The sequence below is a fragment of the Mauremys reevesii genome, linkage group 2, assembly GCF_016161935.1.
Source record: "Mauremys reevesii isolate NIE-2019 linkage group 2, ASM1616193v1, whole genome shotgun sequence".
Taxonomy (NCBI): Eukaryota; Metazoa; Chordata; order Testudines; family Geoemydidae; genus Mauremys; species Mauremys reevesii.
The window spans coordinates 198626574-198649253 of NC_052624.1; the positions used below are offsets into that span (position 1 = coordinate 198626574).

Below are 22680 nucleotides of genomic sequence, written 5' to 3' on the forward strand. Positions count from 1 at the left end.
TAAAAATCATGCCAAGTACTTTTAACTCCCAACTTCTTGAATGGGAGTGGAAGCTCAGTACTTCTGAAAATCAGGACATTTATTGAATGAGTAATGGTGTTTTTCTATCACTAACTCAAAAAACACTCCATAGAATGGTCTACAAGATAAACAGGTCTACCACATTTGAATTTTGTTCCCAGTTCTGCCATTTGTTTCCTTACATAACCTTTGGCAAGTCAGTTACCCATTCTGAAAAGGGTATGGACACATTCCACCTAGGGAAACAGGGCATTTTGGTAGGGGTTTTTACCAGATCCTGGAGTTTCTTAGTTTTTGAAAATTAGCTCCAGCCAGTTTGGAGGCACACACTGGAAATATTCCGTAGCAATATTTTTCTTCGCCTGGCTTTATTGTCTAGTTTTCAACAAGCAATTTAATATTTTCTGTTCCTATTCTTGCAAAATGATGTATGCAAGTCTGTCAAGCCTATTTATAGTAGTAGTCAAGTTTTGTGGGGTAATGCAATTTATATCAGCACACAAACTTTTAGAAATCATGCAAAATTTTCAAGAAACTGTTTAAACGGTCTTTTAAACTCCAAAGTGTATATCCTGTTTATCTATAATATTTCCTGAACATTAGAGACGTGCTACCCCACATAGCTAATGGAAGTGTAGCATAGGGTTAGTGATCCAAGTGTGGAGTCATTTGAGCAAGGAGTTCCCAAGATAAAGCCCCCCCCCCCCCAAAAAAAAACCACCCACATTTTTTTGGGAATTGCAGTGCAGATTCTAGCAAATGTTGAAGTTTGAAACCCACCCTGGACAGAAATCTGAGAACAAATCTGTAAACATTGGAGAAAAATCTGACTGTCACTGTTTTTTACTCTTATTTTGGAGAAATGTCAATGTACAGCAAATAATAAAGAACGCACTCAAACTATGTTTGAAAAGAAAATATATTACACATGCAAATGCTCACTGACAAGAGAAGGGTGATTAGGGAGCGCAAGAGAAGGTGATAGTAGTAACAGGGGGAGAAGAGTTTGGTTTGCCTCAAGTGATGGTGTATTATAGGGAAGAGGACAAATGGGAATAGGATGCAGAGGAGGAAAAGAGGTTGGGTATTCAGGTAAGGGGAGGAGTTGGAGTTAGTAGGAAGGATTGTAGAATGTGAGGGGTACCAAAGGTAGTTGGGGATTTGGGGAAACGGGGGTTGTCAGCCCTGAATTCTCCCTTTCCCTGTGTGTCCAGTATGACGTGGGGGAGCCCTACTCCACTGCAGGGGCCTGAGCCCCTCTCTCTGTCCATTGCATGTTCTGGGATTGGGGGGAACCCTGTTCTTCTTGGGGTGTTTGAACCCCTCTCTTTGCCCCCCATGTAAACTGGAACCTGCTGCATGTATGGTGCCTGAAGATAATGCTAATTTACACATCCGAAACCCAGAAAATAGTTAAGATACACAACACCTGCATGCGGAGTGGGGAAGGAAGTCCAGAGTGTGTGTGGGAAGGGCCTACTTTAAAAGAGGGGCAGACTGGGTGGGCCTAGAGAAGCCTGGTTGAAACAGAGGAAGGAGTCCCAGCTGGGGGGTAGGAGGTTAATGGGAATGAGGGATCCAGCTTAGCATTCAGCTCACACTACATAAAGTGCGCGAGTCAACCCTCCAGTAAGTTGCTGTCTGATGCGTATACCGTAGCGGACGGCAGGAGACAGCAAGGATCAACATCTTACATGTTAATGGCCTCTACAGTGCTAACTAATGGCTTAATGGGATGGGAAGGAGAGGGTGAGCTGAACGTGCTGGCAGTGGGACTACATGTTGTGGAAAATGGATGGAGAAGCAGGTGAAGGAAAAAGACACATCCATCTTCTCTCCCACCAGGGTGGATAAAAATCAATTATTTTTAAAAAATAAAAATTAAATATATATAGATATTTCTGATTGAAATAGTATTTTTATTTTGTTACTTAATTTTTTCTTTTAAAAAATAAATCTGTTTAAAATGAAATCTGAATTTAATACAAACTCCGCTAAGGCCAAAACTTACTATATTCTCTTAAAACATTGAAATAAAAAATATGCTGAATCAAAGAACCTCTACAAAAACTTTGAATTAAAGGCTGCTTTATGCTATAACAAAAAAAAAAATCGGGAAAAACATAACTTTTGAGGTCATGTTTTATAAATATTGCATAATAGGTCGCATACTATATTATGGGATTGTTTTGTTCAATAAAAATAATTTTGTATGCTGTTTCATGTGTTTAATTAAATTCTGTTACCATTTTAATGCAGCTTGACAAGTCATGAGCAATATATTATTAGGGAATAAGCAATATATTATTCACTATTTTCTAACATACTAAAAATGTATGATCAGAGAGTCTGAAAATATTCAACGATATAATTGTTTAAATAAATGTATATAATTATAGAGTATCCTGCTAGATAGCAGGAGGATGCATGAAATTTAGGGTAAAGACTATTTATTTGTAAATCAACATGTTTTAATGATTATATCAATTACTGAGAATGCACTTTTCTTTAGAAAGTAACTGAAGTAAATGGAAAAGTTGATTAAAATTGTTTATTTAGATCAAGGCTTTTCACTTGGTGATCTAAAACAAGCCACCCTGTGTCACCCACTTAAAATTACTGTAACCACCACATAATACAAGTTGTCAAGATTTTGGGGGGACAGATCATGTATGAGATTTCTCTCAATGGCTCTTTTAACCACTACACATTGCAAACATTTCAAAGTATAACCATTATCCGCATTCCACTATGACAAAATGTGGGGGCAAGAGAACTGAGGAATCACTTAACCGGGGGGGTGGGGGCGGCAACAAAACAGAAAAAAAACCAACACTGAACTGGGACTATTCCTAACTCTGCCAGACTGGCCTGCTAGTTGACCTTGGACAAATCACTTAAATCTCTCTACCTCAGTTTCCCATCTGTAAAATAGAGATAATAATGTAAAGTTCTTTTAAGTTTACTACTGAAAAGTACTATATAAAAGTTAGGTCTGCTCATTATTGCCTAGCCACAACAGCACACCAACTGCAAATCTAGGTAAGAACTACAACTGCATAAATCGCCATCAACTCCTACCAACAAAGACGTCTGTTTGTTTAAAAAAAAAGAAACCCTAGGAAATAAAATGGTGAAAAACTTCATTAATACAGAGTTACAGTTGCCTGGCGATAGCTCGTGCCCTTCCAGAACATCGAGTTCCGCAACATTCAACTCGATATATCATGGTGCAACCTTAACTCTGCTTTCTTTGAATGATGCCCCAAAACACCCATAGTCACAATATGTCTTTCCACTATAACGGATGGGCGCTACCTGAACTTGCCGTACACTCTTGCTATGGGTATTGTCTAGAGTGACGTGGGGTGCGAGAGCAATCTGGATTTAATTATGGGTAGAGGAAAACACAGATTTAGGTGATATCCTGCATGAGTCTACTCCCCTGACAGAATACCATACACCTCTACCCCGCTATAGCACGGTAGCAGCAGGGCTCCGGCGGTTTTAAAGGGTCCGGGACTCCAGCTGCTGCGGGGAGCGCTGGGCCCTTTAAATCACTGCTGCAGCCCTGCCACCACTACCCCGATATAACGGCGTTTAACCTATAAAGCAGTAGGGATTTTTGGCTCCCCACTACCGTGTTATATCGGGGTATTTGTAAAATGTAACAATGACTTCATAATTTTTTTATTTTTTTTTACAACCCATTTATGCAGGATATCATAAAACCTAAATCTAGGTTTTTCCCTATCCAGAATTAAATCCAGATTACTCTCATACCACACGTCACTCTGGACAATAACCATATCAAGATGGCCCAGTGCCCTAATACTTACACAACCTGCAAAATTCTGTATTGAAATGGCTGTTTAACACTTGAGGGCTGTTCACTGGTTGGCAGGAAAGGAGTTACCAGTAATTGTTTGAGTCTACTGGCAATTGACAGGTGCCCAAGATTACAAAAAAATCACAATTATCATCCTTTCAGACCATCTCAGCAGAGAAGCTGAAGACTGATTTGCCTGAAACCTGACTACCGTCCTATCATCAGAAGACCCCTCTGTCGCTGTGACTTCACTAGCGGGGAGGGAAGAAAAGGAAGTGTGTTCTTAACACAAGTTACGTAACTCAATGTAAAATCCTAGTGAGGAGAAGGCAGGTTAGTTTTCACACAAGTGAAAACTACAACCTGCCCTGTCTTCACTAGAATTCTACATGGAGGTAGCTAACTTGCATTAAGAACTCACTGTTTTTTTCCCCTAATGAAGACAAAGCCTGTATCAAAGAGGAGGCAATTAGTGAGCTTGACCTGCCTCAACTGTACGCATTATGCAAACAAAAGTCTACAGTTTCCAGAGCTACCAAGCTAGCACCTTTCAGGAATGCTAAATTCACTGAATGTAAACAGAACACAGTGTTTTCCCCACAGTCAAAAGTTAAACATAGAAAGCAAGAACTAAACCAAGGAGCAATTAACACTCACTTCTCAAAAAAAGAATTAGTACTCAAGCTTCTAATGGCCATGTGTGTTTTTCTGCAGTCCTTAGTGATTTTTCCCATTTGTGACAACTTTTTCAAGTCCCATCACCACCCTCAGTGGAGAAAGGCAATCCTGCAATGAAGAATCAGTGGATACAAGGAATAAACAGGATATATTTTTAAAGAGGTTATGTCCTACTTGATAATGTGTAAATATCTGAGTTAAGAGATTTCACAGTCAACTGGTACAGAATTATTTAACTGTTCAGTGAATCTTTGAAAAAATTTCCTCTTTAGACATCTTTAAGATTAGAACCTAGCTCAGTAATCTGATTCTTTAACTTCTTGTGCTTGAGCACCTTTAAAAACAAAAAGCAAATAATTTAAGCTACATCAAGTATAGAAGCTTTTTTCCCAAGACTGGTCTGATAGATTTCTATGGTCTTCTTAGTAAGCCTATTAGCTTAGGCCTGGTCTACAGATTTTGTAGAGGTATATCTATTACAGTTAGCTGTGTGCTATTTTACTATACGGATGTAATTCAAGTGGTACAACTTGTGTATTTAGACTAAGTTATACTGACAGAACTCCCTTTGTTAGAGTTGTTGGAGAGTATCCCATTTTATAACTTGCACTGATAGCTGGAACCAAGGATGTCTATGTTCCATAGCACTTTGTTCTCAGTGACCAGTAAAACCGTATGTTTTGTAAAAGCTATTGTAGCATTTCCTTTTGCACCAACTCAGAAGTATCTGCTCCTATAATTACTACACAACAATTGATTTAAAGTGGACTGCAGGTAATGAGAAGTTCTAAATCATAGAAAAATGAGATGTGTTAGGGTTTATCTATGTTGTAACTGGACAGAAAAAAAACTAAGTTAAATTTATCATTCAGACCTTTAGTTATTTCTGTACAAATCTCTGTGGACTCTTCTCTCAGATTAAGAGAGTGTCCTACTTCAGTATAACTTAAGTTGGTTAAAAGTTACTGTGTAAATAAACCCTTTATTGAAGGTAGGTCTTAAGCAAAGTAGGGGCACCAAAAGAAAAGCATGAAGAAAAGGAAGCCAATAGAGCCATGAATTGGCTGGACAGTGAACTAGAAGACAGTGTTAGGAAGGAGCAGGTGAAATCTACAGCTGTAGCACTCACAGAACTATTGCTACACCTTTTGACCTAAGAATGGCCTTATCACACCAGAAGTAAAGATGTAACATGTCATAAAGGAAGTGGTTATCTTGACAGCTTCATAATGCAGAATGGACTGAACAATATTCAACTCCTATTCGAAAACAGTGAACAGCAGACAATTTTAATTTTTAAATTAAACCAAAAAGCTGTGCTAGATAAGATTTTTCAGAGAAAGGGAATAATGCAAAACAGCAACTACAGTTTCTAAGGTTTTTCACGGAGAAGGCGGGGAAGTTATCAACAAGAAATGGGCCAAAAACTTACCTATTTCTGCTGCCCCTTCAGCTATGGTGAGTCAGATAAATTATAATCCACATCTATACCAGCCTCAAATTTTAGTTTTGCAAAACAAAACTCAACCGATTAAGTTTTACGTAAAAATGGCCACCTCAACCGCTTTTCAGATTCACTTCTGCACACATTTTTTTATTACTTGGCTAAGATATTCAATCAAAGAAAGATGGACAGTTCTACCTGCACCAAAATTATTTCAGTTTGTGAGAATACACGGGAACTACAATGGGGGATTTTCAAGTGACAAAGCAACAGTGTGAACAGTTAGTATCTGCAGAAATGTCAGCTACTTCTGCAAGCTATCTATAGAATAAGCAACCTTAGCAGCATTAAATTTAAATAGACTGCACAAGCTCTGTGCCCTGACTTGCTCCATGGCCCACCAGCTCGGAGTGCATGGGCCATTCTTGGGCAGGAGTCATTCAGCAGCAGGGTGGCCTCCCCTACAGCTGAGGGCTCATCCTCCTTGTCAGGGTCCTGGCAGGACCAAGATACCAGAACCTGGCCGTGCACCTGAACCAGGATTACTCAGGAGGAGCAAGAGAAAGGGACCTTTCCAGGAAATTGCCACATCTTTTAGGAATCCATGCGTGGTTCTGGACACCACCAGGAATCATTTGGCTCCTGGCACACAAGGCAATTCAAGAGCTAAGTGCCCAGATAGGGGCTTGAATCCTGGCCTCTCAGATTAAGAGCCTAATATTCTACTGGCTGAGCTAGCAAGCGATCTTCTGCTGGAGCTGCAGATCTGATTGATGCAACAGTAATTTTAGGTCAAAGTTTGGGGGAAAATGACTGCAATGACATTTGAGGTGGGGGCCCAAATGCACTAGTACTGTATGGGGGTGTGACATTCCCCACAGTGCAATCTGGACAGTTTAACAGCAGTGTCCCCTCAACTCTCCAATTGGGGTGTCTTTTACATTGCTTCACTGTGAGAACAACCACTCCTCGTCTGTTTACACATTGTGCATTCTAGAGACTATCACCCTCAACAGAATTATCTGAGTGTTTCTATCCAGCCATTCCTAAATTATATTGCAGAGTGACACCATCAAATTCCCAGTCCCAGACTTGTGCCCAGAAATGGGTGCCTTGTACCACCCAGCTCTGTCCTTCTGTGCAGTATAGGAAGTACATAATTTCATTAAGAGAAAATGATATGCACAAACCCTGTTATCGCAAATGGAGTTTCCAAATACTTCCATCCAAGCACACACTGGTTTAGATAAAATAATAAAACAAGTGTATTAAACTACAGAAAGATAGATGTTAAGTGATTACAAGTAATGAGGCACAGAAGTCAGCATTGGTTACAAAGAAATAAAAGGTAAAATGCAAATTAATACCCAAGGATATGATTTCGTCACGGATTCTGTGATTTGAATGGCCCTCCATGATGTTTTTGGCTTCAGCCCCCACTGCCCACAGAGGTGGGGCTGGAGGAGTTGTCAGTCCCCTCCCCACTACAGTGGTGGAGCTCGAGCTGGCAGCAGCCCCTCTGCCCCTAGACAAGTCACAGGCTTCCATTAATTTTTGTTGATTTTCTGTGACCTGTCCATGACTTTTACTAAAAATAACCATGACAAAAATCTTACCCTTACTAATACCTAACTTACCAAGCTATGTGAACTTGAAGCAAAAAGTTTTCTCTCACCACGTGCTCCCAGCAGTTTGGCTAAATATCTTCAGCCAGGACCATTCCCCTAGTTCAATGGTGCTTCCTGTGTCTTTCAAATGTTGATGCTGAGAGTAGAGATGAGGGGAGAGAGGTGATTTACAGCCTCTGTTCTCCCTTCTTATAGCATTTCTCTTCTTTGAGAATCATCTCCAGCTGCGGTTCAGATGACAGTAAATCTGTTTGCCAAGATGTAAATTTCTCACTCACACCTGCAGCAGCTGGGGGCTCCCCCGCTGCCCATGGAGGCCAGGAGCTGCAGGGTACTCCTGCCACCCACAGCTCTGGGGCCCAGCTGCATTGCCAGCTGCTCTGGCAGCCGGCCCTGTGAAAGTCGCCTGAACAGTGGCCAATGAGGCTGGCCCTGGGGACCACCTGAGCAGCAGTCCTGGGGCAGTGGGGCCAGAAGAGGCCATGGGCTCCCCCCACCCCAGCAGCTGGTGCCACGGGCTCCCCACAAGATTCAATCAGGGGTATTTATGGTGTAAGTCATGGACAGGTTATGGGCCATGATTTGTTTCTTGCTCGTGACCTGTCCATGACTTTTACTAAAAGTACCTGTGATTAAATAGTAGCCTTGCTCACTACTTGTACTCACTTAAAAATCTCCTTTTGTAGTTAATACACTTAGGTAATAGGTAATAATTGGAGATATACCAATCTCCTAGAACTGGAAGGGATCTCGAAAGGTCATTGAGTCCAGCCCCCTGCCTTCACTAGCAGGACCAATTTTTGCCCCAAATCCCTAAGTGGCCTCCTCAAGGATTGAACTCACAACCCTGGGTTTAGCAGGCCAATGCTCAAACCACTGAGCTATCCTTCCCCCCCTTTATTGTTTTATCTCATCCAGTGTACTTAAACTGAAGTGTTTGAATACCTACTTGAGATAATAATTATTCCCTTAAAGGAATAACGGATTTAAAATATTTGTACTGGGCAGGAGAGGTCTGGGTAGTACACAATATCATTTCGGGGGGGGGGGGGAGGGCGAAATCTAGGACTGGGGGTGTGTTCGGATCACCCTGCAGTATAACCAAGGCTGGTGAGAGCCAGAGTGTAACCCAAATATGGCTGGCAGGCTGCAGTTACACACAGACACTCAAGGTGTGACTTGCATGCTGGCAGGCTGTCTGTGAGTGGCCCAGGATAGAGCTTCTACAGCAAGGCATTGTAAGGAACCCAAAATTGCAGGGCCAGACAATAGAGCCCCCACACTGGTCTGGACTGTATCCTAATATCTCACAGGAAGTCATTTAAATTTGAATTCAAGATGTGTTGTGAGAGTATGGCCAAACATGGGAAAGCCATGCATCAACAATGACTCCTCACTGTACATGCAATTCTTAGTAAAGAACTTGAAAAATGTATCCACATCTGCTGCATATTCCACGTATTGCTCATCTTTTGCATATAGCCATTGACCATACAATCAAAACTGATATGTTCTGCAACATCACCATATTTGTGGGACATTTTCCAGCAATACATACCAGCAGGCAAAGGTGAACATTTTTTAAAGTCTGTGAGACCAACGTGAGCCCATCAGATTTACGTGTGCCCCCTCATGTTTTTCCATCAGTTACGTTTTCTTGGCTCAAGACAGCAGAATTCATTCATGAGCACTGGGAGAGTGTGCCAGACTCTCTCATTAAAGAAGACGCAGTCACCTCAAAGAAGGCAATGCAACTACATCAAATGATCAAGGACAATGGAAATAAGCAATAATTGTATTGCAAGTTCTCTTTTCTTTGTGTATTTTTGGGAAAACCCACAGGATTCATTTGCAAATGGAAACAAATGCACCCTGATACACCACAGAGATATGCTGCTTAACTGAAATTTACAAGTTGCTCTTGCTATTGATAATGCCTTAAAAAGACATGAAACTCTAGTGAACAGGCTCCAAAAGGCAGTTCCTTTAATCTGGAATGCATCCTTTTGCATCAGAATTTCAAAGCAAACTGAAGGCCGTCATATCCTGCAATGTACCTGACAGATTTTATGGATCAGGATCTCTTTTTGCCAACTATAAAGTGTTTGAGTCATCTGTCAAGGCTCAAATATCACACAATTTTAGCAACTATGAAAATATTGTGTGTATTTTCCCTTGCAAGAAGAGTTCACACACAATTTTGATTTGTACATGATATGGGATGCACCATGTGATGGCAGTGTAACGACACTTGAATACTGAAGAAGGGAAACTCAGTCATTGCTTCTCATGTCCAGTGTGGCATTACATGCACTTGTAGTGCCATTAACGTCAGTGTTTGTGGAAAGATCAGTCTGTTCAGAAAAGTTTAAGAAACATTGTACGCGCTTCTCTGAAAACCAACTTGGGCAGCTCAATGGTTTGTACTACAATAAGGACAAACTCAAATTTAAAGAGCTTTCAAAATCTGGAATCATCTCCCGGTTCTAGCAAAATAAAATAAATAATAATAATAATGCATTCCGATATCCATTAAAAAAAAAAAAAGCCCAAGATTCTCTTCCCTCAGCCCACAACATCCTAGCTGTGGGAGTGGCAAAACTCTGATTTAGACTGTTTTAGGCTTGTTACAAAAATAAAGCTTTAACTTTTGATTCTCATCATCTGTCATTAAATAAATTATTGTGTGAATCGTACCTTAGTTTTCTACACCTGAGAAAATTTAAACCAATACAATAAATGCTTAAAACCCATGATTTTGGGCTACTGAGGAAAAAAATTTAAAAAAGAAAGAGTTTACAAATAAGTCTATATTATCATCCATCAAAATTCTAAAATAAATAAATAAATAAATAAAAACTCTGCCAAGCTTAAAAACAAGTAAGGCCCACATTTCACTGGATCTGATCCAACAAGCTCTGCACAAATCACTGAAAATTTCCAGTTTTAGCTAATAAGAGTATCTACTAAAACCAATATTTTGGCACTATTTCCTTTTAGAGTTAGTGCATTGTACTGCTTCATTTTATGTTATGAAGTCAATCCATGACTGTGTGAGACACATTACAATAGTAATGTAATAGTGACAGCCACAGCTAATGAGCATGAATATCGCACACATTTTATGTCCAAGTACTTTCACCGTTCAGTTTGCTGACTGAATACATCAACAATAAGACACTTCTACAAACGTGAAATTTTCCTCAATAAATTCATTTTCCAATGTACCTGTACTAAATACATTATATTCTGTGATGCCAAAAGTTCCAGATCTACAAAATACATACGAATTAATAAGTTATTCCTTTGTCTACATATTCTCAGTGTGTCCTGTCTTCTCTATGAGGTCTTTTAGGTTGTAAGTTCTTCAGGGAAGGGAAACTGTTTTTTGTAGTACCATCTGTGGAGTTCCATATCACTTTATTGATTTCTTTGAGGAAATATTGTTCCACCTTATCACTAGGTTGTTCAATCTGCAAATTTCTACTAATCGTTCACAGTTTTGGTTCATGTCCAAGCCTCTGCCTCACCAACCCATCATTGTTACTTCTAACCTTTGAGTTAAAAAATAATCAGTCTCTATGATATATTTTGGGATCTTGGCTGACATATACTGTAACAAATCATAAAAACACATCCTTTTCCTCATCTGGCTTTTTTCTTGGTATATAAACACTGTATGACAGAGTTTGGAAAAAAAAATCTAGTTTGAAAATGAGCTCTGATCATTCTTTCTTTAACTGATTCCCACTCAGTCAGTGTGCTTGCTCTGCTTCATCTGACATCAGGATTGCTACGCCACCTTCATGTCTACCATACCCATTCCTGGAACAGATGATGTGGGCAGTGACCATAACCCTCACTAAATTGAAGATGAAGTTAAAGAGAATGAAGAAGGTTAAAAAAAAAAAGAGAGACTGTTGACAGTGCACAACTAAAAGATCTAAACACAACAAGGATGCAACATGACTTCCACGACAATATAGACACCATCAGAAAAGAGAAAAAAAAGGAGGGTAAACTAGAGAAACATTACACTGAAGAATAGAGAAAGCAGCCAAATCCATCAACATGACACTCAGAAGCCTGAGCTGACCAGCACAAGACTGAAATGGACACTATATACCTGAGGGTGCAGGAGGATAATGAAGGGAAAAAAAACCCTGCCATTTGTCTTGTGTAATTCCAAGCACATCACAAGGATGTGAACAATAGTAATAGCTAAGGGTATCCCATTTTTAAAATGGGACAAGAAGTAGCAAGCCCATAGCAGGTTCAATGTTTCCAGTCAGACACTTATAACAGCATATGCCTGCATTTTGTAGCACAAATGTCCAACATTTAAAAAAAATAAAATAAAAAAAATCAATGTCACTCATCACTGATTGTGTGTAGTGGATTTTTTAAGCTTGAAGCCTCTGATATGTAATGTAGGAATGTGATATTCTAGACACTTTTCAAGTCTAAGCAGTCAGCACTCCTGTTGCAAAAATCTATTTTACATTGCAAGTATCTTAATGCCACACATCTGATATTCTACAGACTTCATTCTCCCTACTGGAAAAACCTTATTATCCTATCAAAATGTGTCAGAAATGAGATATGGAATATATCGCATATATTACCAAAGATTTTCTCTTTTAAGGTTACAATAGAAAAGCTATGCAGAGAGAATCATGTTCTGATTTACTGTATATTCTCAAGCTTGTTGCTTATCTCCACTGTGTGTACTAAACCATACCATGAATGGAAGGTTTTCCTTCCTCACAGTTTTAAGAGGCCAGTTGGACAATGATCTTGAATTTGTTTCTCAGAAGAATGTTTCCTTCTTAGAGAGACACTATCAACTTAACCATCCCCAAACTTTTGTTTGAAAGTTTCACATCTGCTATAAAATTTCAACACCCGATATAACTAGAATTTGAAAGAAGTTACCAAAACGCACCCTATTTTCCCCCCCAATTTGTTTACTTTGTGTATTTAAACGTTATGTATAAACCAGCTTCACTATTCCCATGTATAAAAATTATAAAACATCAACCAGGTAAGAAAAAAAGCCTTAGAATTAAAAAATAAAAAACAAAATCAAAACAGGGGTTATTTAGAGCGTTCCGGTCATAACTGGAATTTTTGGTGAATTTAAAAACATTTATGTTGATCGTCTCCTTTAACTTCACCTCAAAAATCACTATCAAACATTTACACTGGAAGATATTACCTAATGTCATGCCTTGATCTTATTACATTCCAAGACAGGGTCTTGTCTTTTGATGGTTTGCATGCAAAGACTAAACATCACACAGGCAGACACAAAAAATGCTGAGAACACAAATACAGAATTTAATACTGCCCATCAGTTCTGATCCTGCTCTTTGAAGCCTCATACAAACAGTGAATTATCTCTGCTTCGACAATCTGCTTAATGCAGTTTATTAAGAAAAAAAGGAAAGTATCTTAAATCCATCACCTTGTAACTTTACAGTCTTATGTGCAGAAGTGGCATAAAAAGGATTTTAACATATACATGTGCAATATTAAAAGAATATTAATCACTGCTGATCAACTTGCTTTGCAATGATATTCTTACAGATTTCACCCTTCACTGCCTTGTTTTCAACTGAGAAAATATAAGAATGAAGTATAAGCTATGGCAGATGGTAAATATTATTAGATTGTCTCAAATAATTGCTCTACAAAAGGCCAAATTCATTCCTGATCTAGAGCAACTGATGGAAGTAAGTGGATTTACACCAGAACTGAATTTAGCCTCAACTTCTTACTTCCCTTCCCCACCCTGTGGGTTTTTTTGTGTTTTTTTTTGGGGGGGGGGGAAGGGGAGATGAAGGCTAAGCCTCTTATTGTCTTAAATAATTTTTGTTCTAACAATTTCCTTTGGGCACTAAGGTAAGACATTCAATCTCATAATGCTGCAAACAAACAATTACAGGTCATAAGACAGAAAACAAGCTTGTGACTGACAGAGACCTTCTGTCTGTGGAATTAAAGATATACTGCCTGGTATTACGGTTCTATCAAATGAATTATTTCAGCATTTCTATCTACAACATTTAAAAAAAAATTCAAAGTTGAAAATTTTATTTACTGCAAAGGAGGATTATTACACAATGCAAAGAGGGATTATTGTTTGCTTTATTTTAAAAAATGTTAATTAAATACATTCTCACCTTGATATAGATATAGTTAGAGAAAGGGATTGAGATTTTAGAATTTTAGTCCTGACCCTGTCATCATCTCCAGTGTGATCTTGGTTAAGAAGCATCTGTTCTGTGTCGCAGTTTACTCATATTTAAAATGGAGTCAATATGTATAGAGCATGAAAAATACATTCATCCTGTGTAAAGCAACAATTTCTTCAGCCGCTTGTTTCCTTTTAAAGAATACTTATTTCTTTATAGGTGGAAATCAAGCTTTCTAAATGTTAAATGATGCAATGCTAACTTCAGCTGACTACAGACAACTCAAGTGCCTCTGCTCAGGACTTCAGCATCAATAGAAGGAAGTTAGCAAAACTGGTGAGTCTCATTGCTGCTACTCAGAACCTAGGGACTGAGCAGAGCTGCTGAAGAGAATCATTCCAATGTCATTCTGCTGCTTGGGAAAGCAATGATCAGCAGCAGAGGCAAACAAATGGAATATTCACAGACATATACCACCAAAATAAGGTTGAAGGAAAGACTGAGAAAAGATATCCTATACCGTTGCAGTCAGGAGGTTCTGAGGTTTAGGGAAGAGGAAAAGAAAATTATTCCTTCCTTACACCATCCACGGGATGCATCAAGTTGTTCAAGTTTATCAGGCACCTAATCATTAGAGGCAGATAAGAAGGAACCATGGAAAGCATTCTAATAAAAATGTCAGCACTTCCTCTTTCCCACAAGCTGGCCAGGATGCTGAGTTTCTCACCAGAGAATTGCCCTGAAAGCTTACTTTAACTTATCTTTCATATCAATTTAAGTCTAGAAGTTGTATGATTAAATTTCTGTAAAACCCCCTCAAAATGTGGTGCAGTTTAATTTATGAAGTGTGATGCTAGAATGAAAAAGGCACTATGGAGTATTATAAACATTACAATTATTTGGACACATCTAGAAGGAAAAATACATGCATGACGGAAATACCACATGAGGGCCTCTATTAGACAGCGGAAAGTTTTAAAACATACCTTAAAAAAAAAAATCAGCACTCTTCTCCTGCATCATTCTTCTATAACTTGTAAGCTTGATGTAAATTTACATCCCAAAACACCCTCTTAAATATTTTAAACCTACTTTACAGTCTTAGCTACTGAAAACTATATAAAAAGCAATACAATAGTGCATCAGATTTTCATGCAAACTTATAAATTCTACCAAATGTCTATTTTGATATTTTTAGGAAATTACTATGCAGAGGTCTGATGATAGCATAATCTGATGATTGTAGGGTCTGTCTCTTCAGAGCAGATACACATTCTCCAAAACTTACTGCTCCCTTCCACATTCAGTGGAAGACTTAAAAAAAATATTCTATTTTAAAAAAGAAAAACAGGAAAAAAACCGTTTGAAATAGGTTAATAATTAGGCAAGGTTTGACTACAAGTAATCAGTGGCCAAAAGCAAAAGAGAAACTAACAATGGTTAGATCAAGAATCAGTTTCAGTAGCTTACACAAATAAATTAAAAAGAAACTAAAATCATGTGCACCTATCACTGTCCTGAGCACACTGCTTATTGGCTTTTTTTTTTAAATCCTTAAATGTGTGTCTTCCAGGTAGGTTGTAAGCTCTTCTTCCCTGTTCTCCTGTGTTTGTATCACACTTAGCATAATGTCGTAAAGCACATCATTTGGTAAGATGTCAGAATGACATGAAAGATTTGGTTGTTTTAAGAGCCATTTGCTTTAATATGATGGTAAAATACATAAAACAGACCTTTAACTCAGAGACTTAAGAAATTCTGTTCCTGACACTTGTACTTCCAGGTCTATATTATAATTGCCTACATACAATGGGTCCTGAATCTATCAGCACAAAACAATAAGATAATTGGTCTAGTAACACAACATTCAGTGCTCTGACAACAAGAATGTGTGATTGATATTCCACAGAATGTCAGATATGATGCTCCAATTAATTCGGTTACAGCACATGCTATCACTTTCTAGTAGTACAGAAGTTTATTACAAGCACAACAATACAGTCAGAGAGGTTTTTAAGCAGGCATGTACTAGAGGGGCCAACTTCTGGCTTAACAATAAGAATCCACACCTATATTTGCACTGAAGAAGAGGGTGGACAATTACAGATTTTAAAAACAGAGCTTTTTTAAATTAAAATTATATATATTATATCATGTTTTCTCTTTAAAAAGAAATGTTTAAAATTTAATTTGAAATTATGACAATGTTAAGATCTAAACTTATTTTAATCATTTAATTAAAAAAATGCTGCATCTAAAACCCCCATCCAAATTTTAATGAGTTAAAGAGTGCTGCTTTTTTAATTATGTACAGAATCGAGAGGAAACATCTTTAACTTCTGAGGTTAACTCAAGATTTATAAAGATAGCACAACGTCAGGTACTGCATTAAATAAATATCTATATTATTTTCTGTCTTTACAACTGATTCAATACTGGTATTTACATTTTTTTCCAAATGTAAGTGCTTTCAGTTTCTGTTGTGCGGAAAAGCTTTTTCCTTAATTACTTGGTTTCAGTTTAGCTAACAGGTGCAAAGAGAACATTTTCTTAATTTGGATTAGTTTCCTACAAAGCTGAGGAATGAATTCAGAATTGAAAAACCAGGGAACCCTGTTTTTGCTCTTCCAGTATATGACTAAAAACTGGGTGGGAGATGATGACAGTTACTAGTCAGTTAGCTGGGGTATAACTGATTGCCATATTCAGGGTCGGGAAGGAATTTTCTCTCAGATCAGATGGGCAGAGACCTCAGGGTTTCCTTTCTCTGCGGCATGGGGCCTGGGTCACTTCCTGGTCTGAACTGGAATGAGGGCTTGTCTACAGAGATGCTACCTACATGGATGGGAGAGTTCTCTGGTTACAGTTGCCAACCCTTCAGGATTGTCCTGGAGTCTCCAGGAATTAAAGATTATGTCATGTGATGAAACCTCCAGGAATACGCCCAACCAAAACTGGCAACCCTATCCCCCCACATCAGCGTAAGTAATCCACTTCCTGAGACGGTAGCAAGGTCAACAAGAGAATTCTCCTGTCAACCTAGCGCTGTCTACACTGGGGGATAGGTTGGTTGAACTGTGTCGCTCAGGTGTGTGGATTTTTTCCACACTCCTGAGCAACATAGTTATACCAACCTAATTTTATAGTGTAGACTAGGCCAAATTGGTGAATTCTCTGTAACTTGAAGTCTTTAAGTCAAGATTTGAGGACTTCAGTAGCTTAGCCAGAGGTTATGGGTGGGTGAGGTTCTGTGGTCTGCAATGTGCAGGAGGTCAGACTAGATGATCATGATGGTCCCTTGCGGCCCTCAAGTCTATGAGGAGAGCCCTGCATAGATGCAAAAACTGTATCCGCACCTGATCTGCAAACACTGTCCGTGGATATCCATGGATGTAGAGCAGATATCAACAGATTTGCATCTATCTATGAGTCTATGAGATTTTAAAAGGTATTTAGGTGCCCAAAAGATACAGATTGGATGGCTAACTCTCACTGATTTTGCTGAGAGAGTTAAGCAGCTATGCTATTCAAGCATTTCTGAAAACCCCACAAGGCATCTTTCTGTATCTCTGGGCACCTAAATACCTTTGAAAACCTGGCCCATGGTGACCAGAAACAGTCCATCAATTCAATACCTATGTCAATACTATTGCGTAATCTGTTTTAAACACAAAATGCGTTTTGATCAACTTTGTTTTCTTGTGTATCCAGCACATTTATGGTAGTTTTATGTAACTAAAAAAATCCAATGTTAAAATGCTGCTTTTGTACATTTTTAATTGGACAGAAATTGAAATTCAAACACGGCTTGACAAACACCCATAAAAATCATTGCCTAGTAAATAAGCAATGCACCATTCATCATTTTTTTACAAAAGTAAAAACTGATCATCTGAATAAATCTATGTAAAGCTATATAAATTGTTTTAATAAATGTGTATAGATATAATGTATTCTCCTGGAAAGTAAAAAGTACCACCATCTTTATTGTAAAGGCTATATTTGGTTGTAAGTCAGCATGTATTAATCGTTATGCCGACCAAACAGAATGAACTTACTTTAGAAGTAACTTACTTTAGTACCTAGAAGCTACAAATGCAAAACAAGATTAAAAGCAATAATTTAAATCAATGTTTCCAGCTTGATTAAAAAAAAATCTGTGATTTAAATCAATCCACTTTAGCAAAAAAAACAACAAGAGGTGTAATTACAACTGTTATTTTAGTGCAACTTTGTGTGTCAATAACCCCTTAGAACAATGAGGTGGGTGAGAACTCACAGCCTTCAATTCTCCATTAATGAAGTAGAAATGGAGAGCAAAAGAGATTCTGTGACTAAATAACTCAATAAACTAGCACAAATGACTAATGGTACATAAAAGAATCAAATTTTAAGTTCTATTTATAAGTTACTTTATTCAGTTACCAATCATAACATGCCTAATTTAAAATAAAATGGACATCACATAATGTGTCTGAAATTGTATACAAGACATCTTCATAGAGTCAAAGTTTAAGGGTAGAATGGACCACCAGATAATCAAATCTGACCTCAGGTACATTACAGGCCACTAAACCTTGCACAGCCATCCCTGCAGTAAACCCAGCAATCAGAATTAGATCAGTGTATTATAAACCCCAGGAGACAAGCTATTATGTGCCACAGCAAAGAACAAGAGGAACTGAGGTGTACCAATGCATGAGCCCTCCACAATGGAGAGAGATGCCCAGATGATCCTACCCCACAATCCCGAACACAATTTCAGAATTATACATTACAGTTTAAACTTTTAATAAAGATGATGAGTTTATCTACAGAAAGGCTCAAAGTGGCCATGATTTTTTTCACATGATAAAAATGTTAAAGAAAAAATCCCAACACATACAAGATTTGCAATTAGAAAAAAAAATAAACATACATATTTAAGACTTTCAGCAGTCATAATTTACATATCCAATGACAGAAGTCTCTGACTGGTTTCAGTTAATTTCTTCTATGTTAATGATTTTTGCATAAAATAGGGCTGCATGCCTCTAGTGCAAAATGTACCTAAACTTTTTTTTCCTATGTATTGTTTTGAATATGTGAACAGCTATATAAAACAGTTTTTATTTATTTTATTCAAGTTCAGTTTGGCAAGTGACTTATTCAAAAATAAGAAAAGGGGTGAAACATAATAGTGACCCCTTAGAAAGTAATTAATTTAAACCCTGATCTTGCAGCTGGTTCCAGCTCCATGATCTCTTGTATTTACATGGAGGAACAAGGGGTTCACAGGTGTGGACCTCATTAAAGGACTCAGGAATTAATGTTAAAATGAGATGTCTAGTGCATTTGTTCAGAATTATCAAGGAAAAAACAACAGAAACCTTCCTATTATCTCTAAGGGGCTTAGACTTTTTTTAAAACAATACATGATTACTATAAATGAAAGAATAGGGGAATATATGTCTCTATTTTGTTTGTTTCCCGTGTGTATCTGACAGAACTTTGTATTTAGCCACTGTCAGGGTTTCTCTTGTATAGGCCATTTCCTTTTTATGTTGATCTTTCACACAGCATAAGAGAGTATTTTTTTAAATAGGAAAAGGTGAATGTAAAAGCAAGTATCTTGGTGAGGGGACATCAGGGACAGGAAAAATATACAGTTGTTTTAAAGTAGGTCATATTTCAAGTTGATAGTTTCCTTTTATAAAAAAGGATTTTCTATCCACACAACAATATACAAGGAAAGAAGTTACAATATATCAGACAGAGCCTGAACAATTTACTTTACATATCTGAAAAAAATGTTTTGCCAGTTACTGTTTCTCTGATATACAGAGACTTTTTAGAAAGCTGATTTTTTTCAGTTGTTAATTTAGACATATAAGCTGCTCTCACTTATTCTTTGCTGCAGTAGCGATAGTAACACAAGGCTCCTGCCGCTTTACCTGTCCCAAATGAGGGATGAGACAATGCCAGTTTCTTAGGCCCAGATCCTATAAGACTTACATACATGCTAAACTTTACATGCTGCAAGTAGTCCCCTAGACTACAATGGGGCATCACAGTGCATAAAGTTAAGCACATGCTTAAATCTTTGCTGGATTGGGGCCTATGACAGCAACACATCATCCCCCCTTCCCTAACTTGAGAACAGGAAGAGCTGCAGATTAGATTGCAATTACTATTGAGGTTTTTGAAGTGCTGAGCTAATATTTTTAGTATACGTAGCAGCTCAGTGGGTGCGAGAAGAGAAAAAAAATTGTATCCTTCTTGAAGAGCTGTGTGTCTCTCTGGTCTACTATTTTATTGCCTCCACATTACAGACCACACACTCACTCCACTTATTTGCTAGCAATCTTTTGTTCAATGGCTCTTTAGAAGCAGGCCACCGTTCAGTGACAACTGCTTCTTCTGTCCACATTAGTATCAATCACACTGTTTTACAGATCAGAAAAAAAATCAATGTATCTTAATAGGATATAAATTTTAAAGCTTAAGCATTGAAGTTGGACTGGAGAAGTGTGGGGTAGGGGCCACTGTTATTTTTATATAGAGTATTGTATTCCAAACAGTAGGAATTTTCCCCTATAATTACCAGCTTTGCTATATATTACAAAACTTCCAGACAATAACCAAGTCTGTAGTTTATTTTTAGAATTTCAGTGATACTGTTCTGGTAAACATGAACTACACCTTAACATAAGGAAGTATCTTGGAGACTGCCATATTACTGTACATTGTTTTGTTCCCCCCGCCCCCTAAAGTCAAATGAAGGAATCAGTTAAAGTACTGCTGTATAAATAAATATAGCTATCCGCACTCTGTAATGCATGTAGAGATCCAAGCCAACACACATTTGTACCCCCCCCCAAAAAAATGTATTTCAACACTAATAGGAATTAGTGGTCATGCTCAGGAGGCACCTATACCCCTTTCCTTAGACCATTAAAAAACAAAAACAACCCTGCAGTATGACTATTCCATTTCCTGCAGGACATTAGATTGTATTAGATACACTTACAGTATAAAAACCACAGGGGTATTAGCTGGGATTAAGCCTCTAGAGAAGACTATTAACTAATATCTTTAAAGAGCAAATGGCAAGCAGCACATAGTATTTCCGAAAAAACAAGTCACCTTGCAGGGTTGTATGTTTTGTTTTGGGGTTTGTTTTCCCCTTGAAAATAGGTAAGTGAACCACTATTCTTGGAACAAGTATATGGTAGAGACTATACATACCCATACCGAATTACTTTCCCTCATATGCTCTAGTCCTTCCCTAAAATAACCAGTCCATATTTCCTAGCATTTCAGCAGTCAGCCCATTACGAGCTACAAGCCCGTACTACCACTTCCTATTAAGCCATCAGTGGTTCCACACAAGTAGCAGAGAGGAGGCTCTTTGACAGATCACATTCTTTATTCAAAGCCATTTTCATCTTCCATGCATCTGATTTTCGAATTCCTGAGATGCCAGCACAAGCGCCGTTTACTTTTCGGCTAGACAACACAGACACACACACACCGCATACCACGCACACCACCTCCTCCTCCCAGCTGAAAATGAAGCCTGCTCGTTACCGTCTCCACATCACTTCTGCTTTGCTGCCTGGGTGGAGCAGCTCGCCTTTTATGGGGCTAGTTACAAATCAAATTCTCCATTGCAAAACCATTTCCAGATCCTGGGAGGTGGGACACAGGGAAGGGGAAGAAAAGGTGGAAACCTGGCTGGGGGAGAGAGAGGGCCAGCAACCGGGGGGGGGGAGGAGGAGGGAGACAGAGGGGGAAGCAGAGCTGTGGAGAGAAGAAAGGAGAAGAGAAAGGAGAAGGACGAGACAAAGGAGGGACTATGGGGGACGCCAGAAGGGCTGGCTGGGAGCCCGGCTGGGCACCTGCCGGCCGGGGGCTGCGCGGGGGCGGCCCGGCTCCCCCTCACACACGTACCCAGCAGCAGCAGCCGGTGCGTTTGCTTGTACTCCCGCTTCTGCTCCTTCAGCGCCCGGTCGATGCTCTTGCTGACTTTCCTCGCCTCCTTCTCCGCCTCCCGCTCCTCCAGGCGCAGCTTCTCCCAGGGTCTCTGCAGCGCGGCCGCCTGAGGCGGCTGCCGGGGCTGTTTGCCGCCGCCGCCGCCGGGCTTGGGCAGCGGCTGCCGCTCCGGGGCCGCCCCGTTGCCGCCTCCGTTCTGCAGCAGCAGCGGCGGCGGCTGCGGCCCGTCCGCCTCTCCCCGGCGCTTGTCTGCAGGGTGGAGCGAGCGGCCGGCCCCCGGCTGCCCGCAGCAGCTGCCTCCCCGCGGGGCCCCGAGCGGCTGCGGCGGGGGGGCCGTGTGCTCTGCGGGCTGCTCGGGCTCCGAGGCGGCGCTGGAGATGGAGCCGCCTCCGCCGGAGTCCCCAAAGAGCCGCGGGCGCAGACTGTAGCAGAGCCCCATGGCTCGGAGCCCCTCCTGGGGACGGGCTCTAGCGCGGCGGGGCTGGGCTCAGCGCTCGCCGCTGGCCCTGCGCTGCCGGGATCCGGGCGGGGAGGGGGCGGCGGGGAGCCCCTCACGGCCCCGTCGGGCCATCTTGCATTTTCCTCTCCGGCTCCTCTGCTCAGATCACCTGACACGGAGCTGCTACCGCCGCCGCGTCCACCTTACCGTAAATACCCCAGCGCAAGCCCACCGCGCAGGCACAGAGCGGCGGGGAGGGGAGGCCCTCGGCCCACACTGACAGGCTCACAGCCATCCCCTCCCACAGAGCCTGACAGCTATCCCCTCGCACGTCACAGCCCCCACCGGCTCCCCACACACACCGCCCGCTCCTCCGCGCTCAGAGCCGTCCTCTCAGCCCCCCCCCCGCCCCGGCGACTATGTTATCGCACAGCCCAGCCCTCACACACAGCCCCCCACACTCCCCACAT

General features: G+C 40.0%; 1 protein-coding gene across 1 annotated transcript in view; it reads right to left on the reverse strand.

Annotated features, from left to right (window-relative positions):
• Nucleotides 1–22477, reverse strand: part of GNAL (G protein subunit alpha L) — a 324240-nt gene extending 301763 nt beyond the window's left edge. Inside the window, exon 1 of the mRNA XM_039526666.1 lies at nucleotides 21730–22477. Within this exon, the coding sequence (XP_039382600.1) occupies nucleotides 21730–22210 (481 nt within the window). The 5' untranslated portion in view covers nucleotides 22211–22477. The remainder of the gene's footprint in view (nucleotides 1–21729) is intronic.
• Nucleotides 22478–22680: the final 203 nt, after the last annotated feature.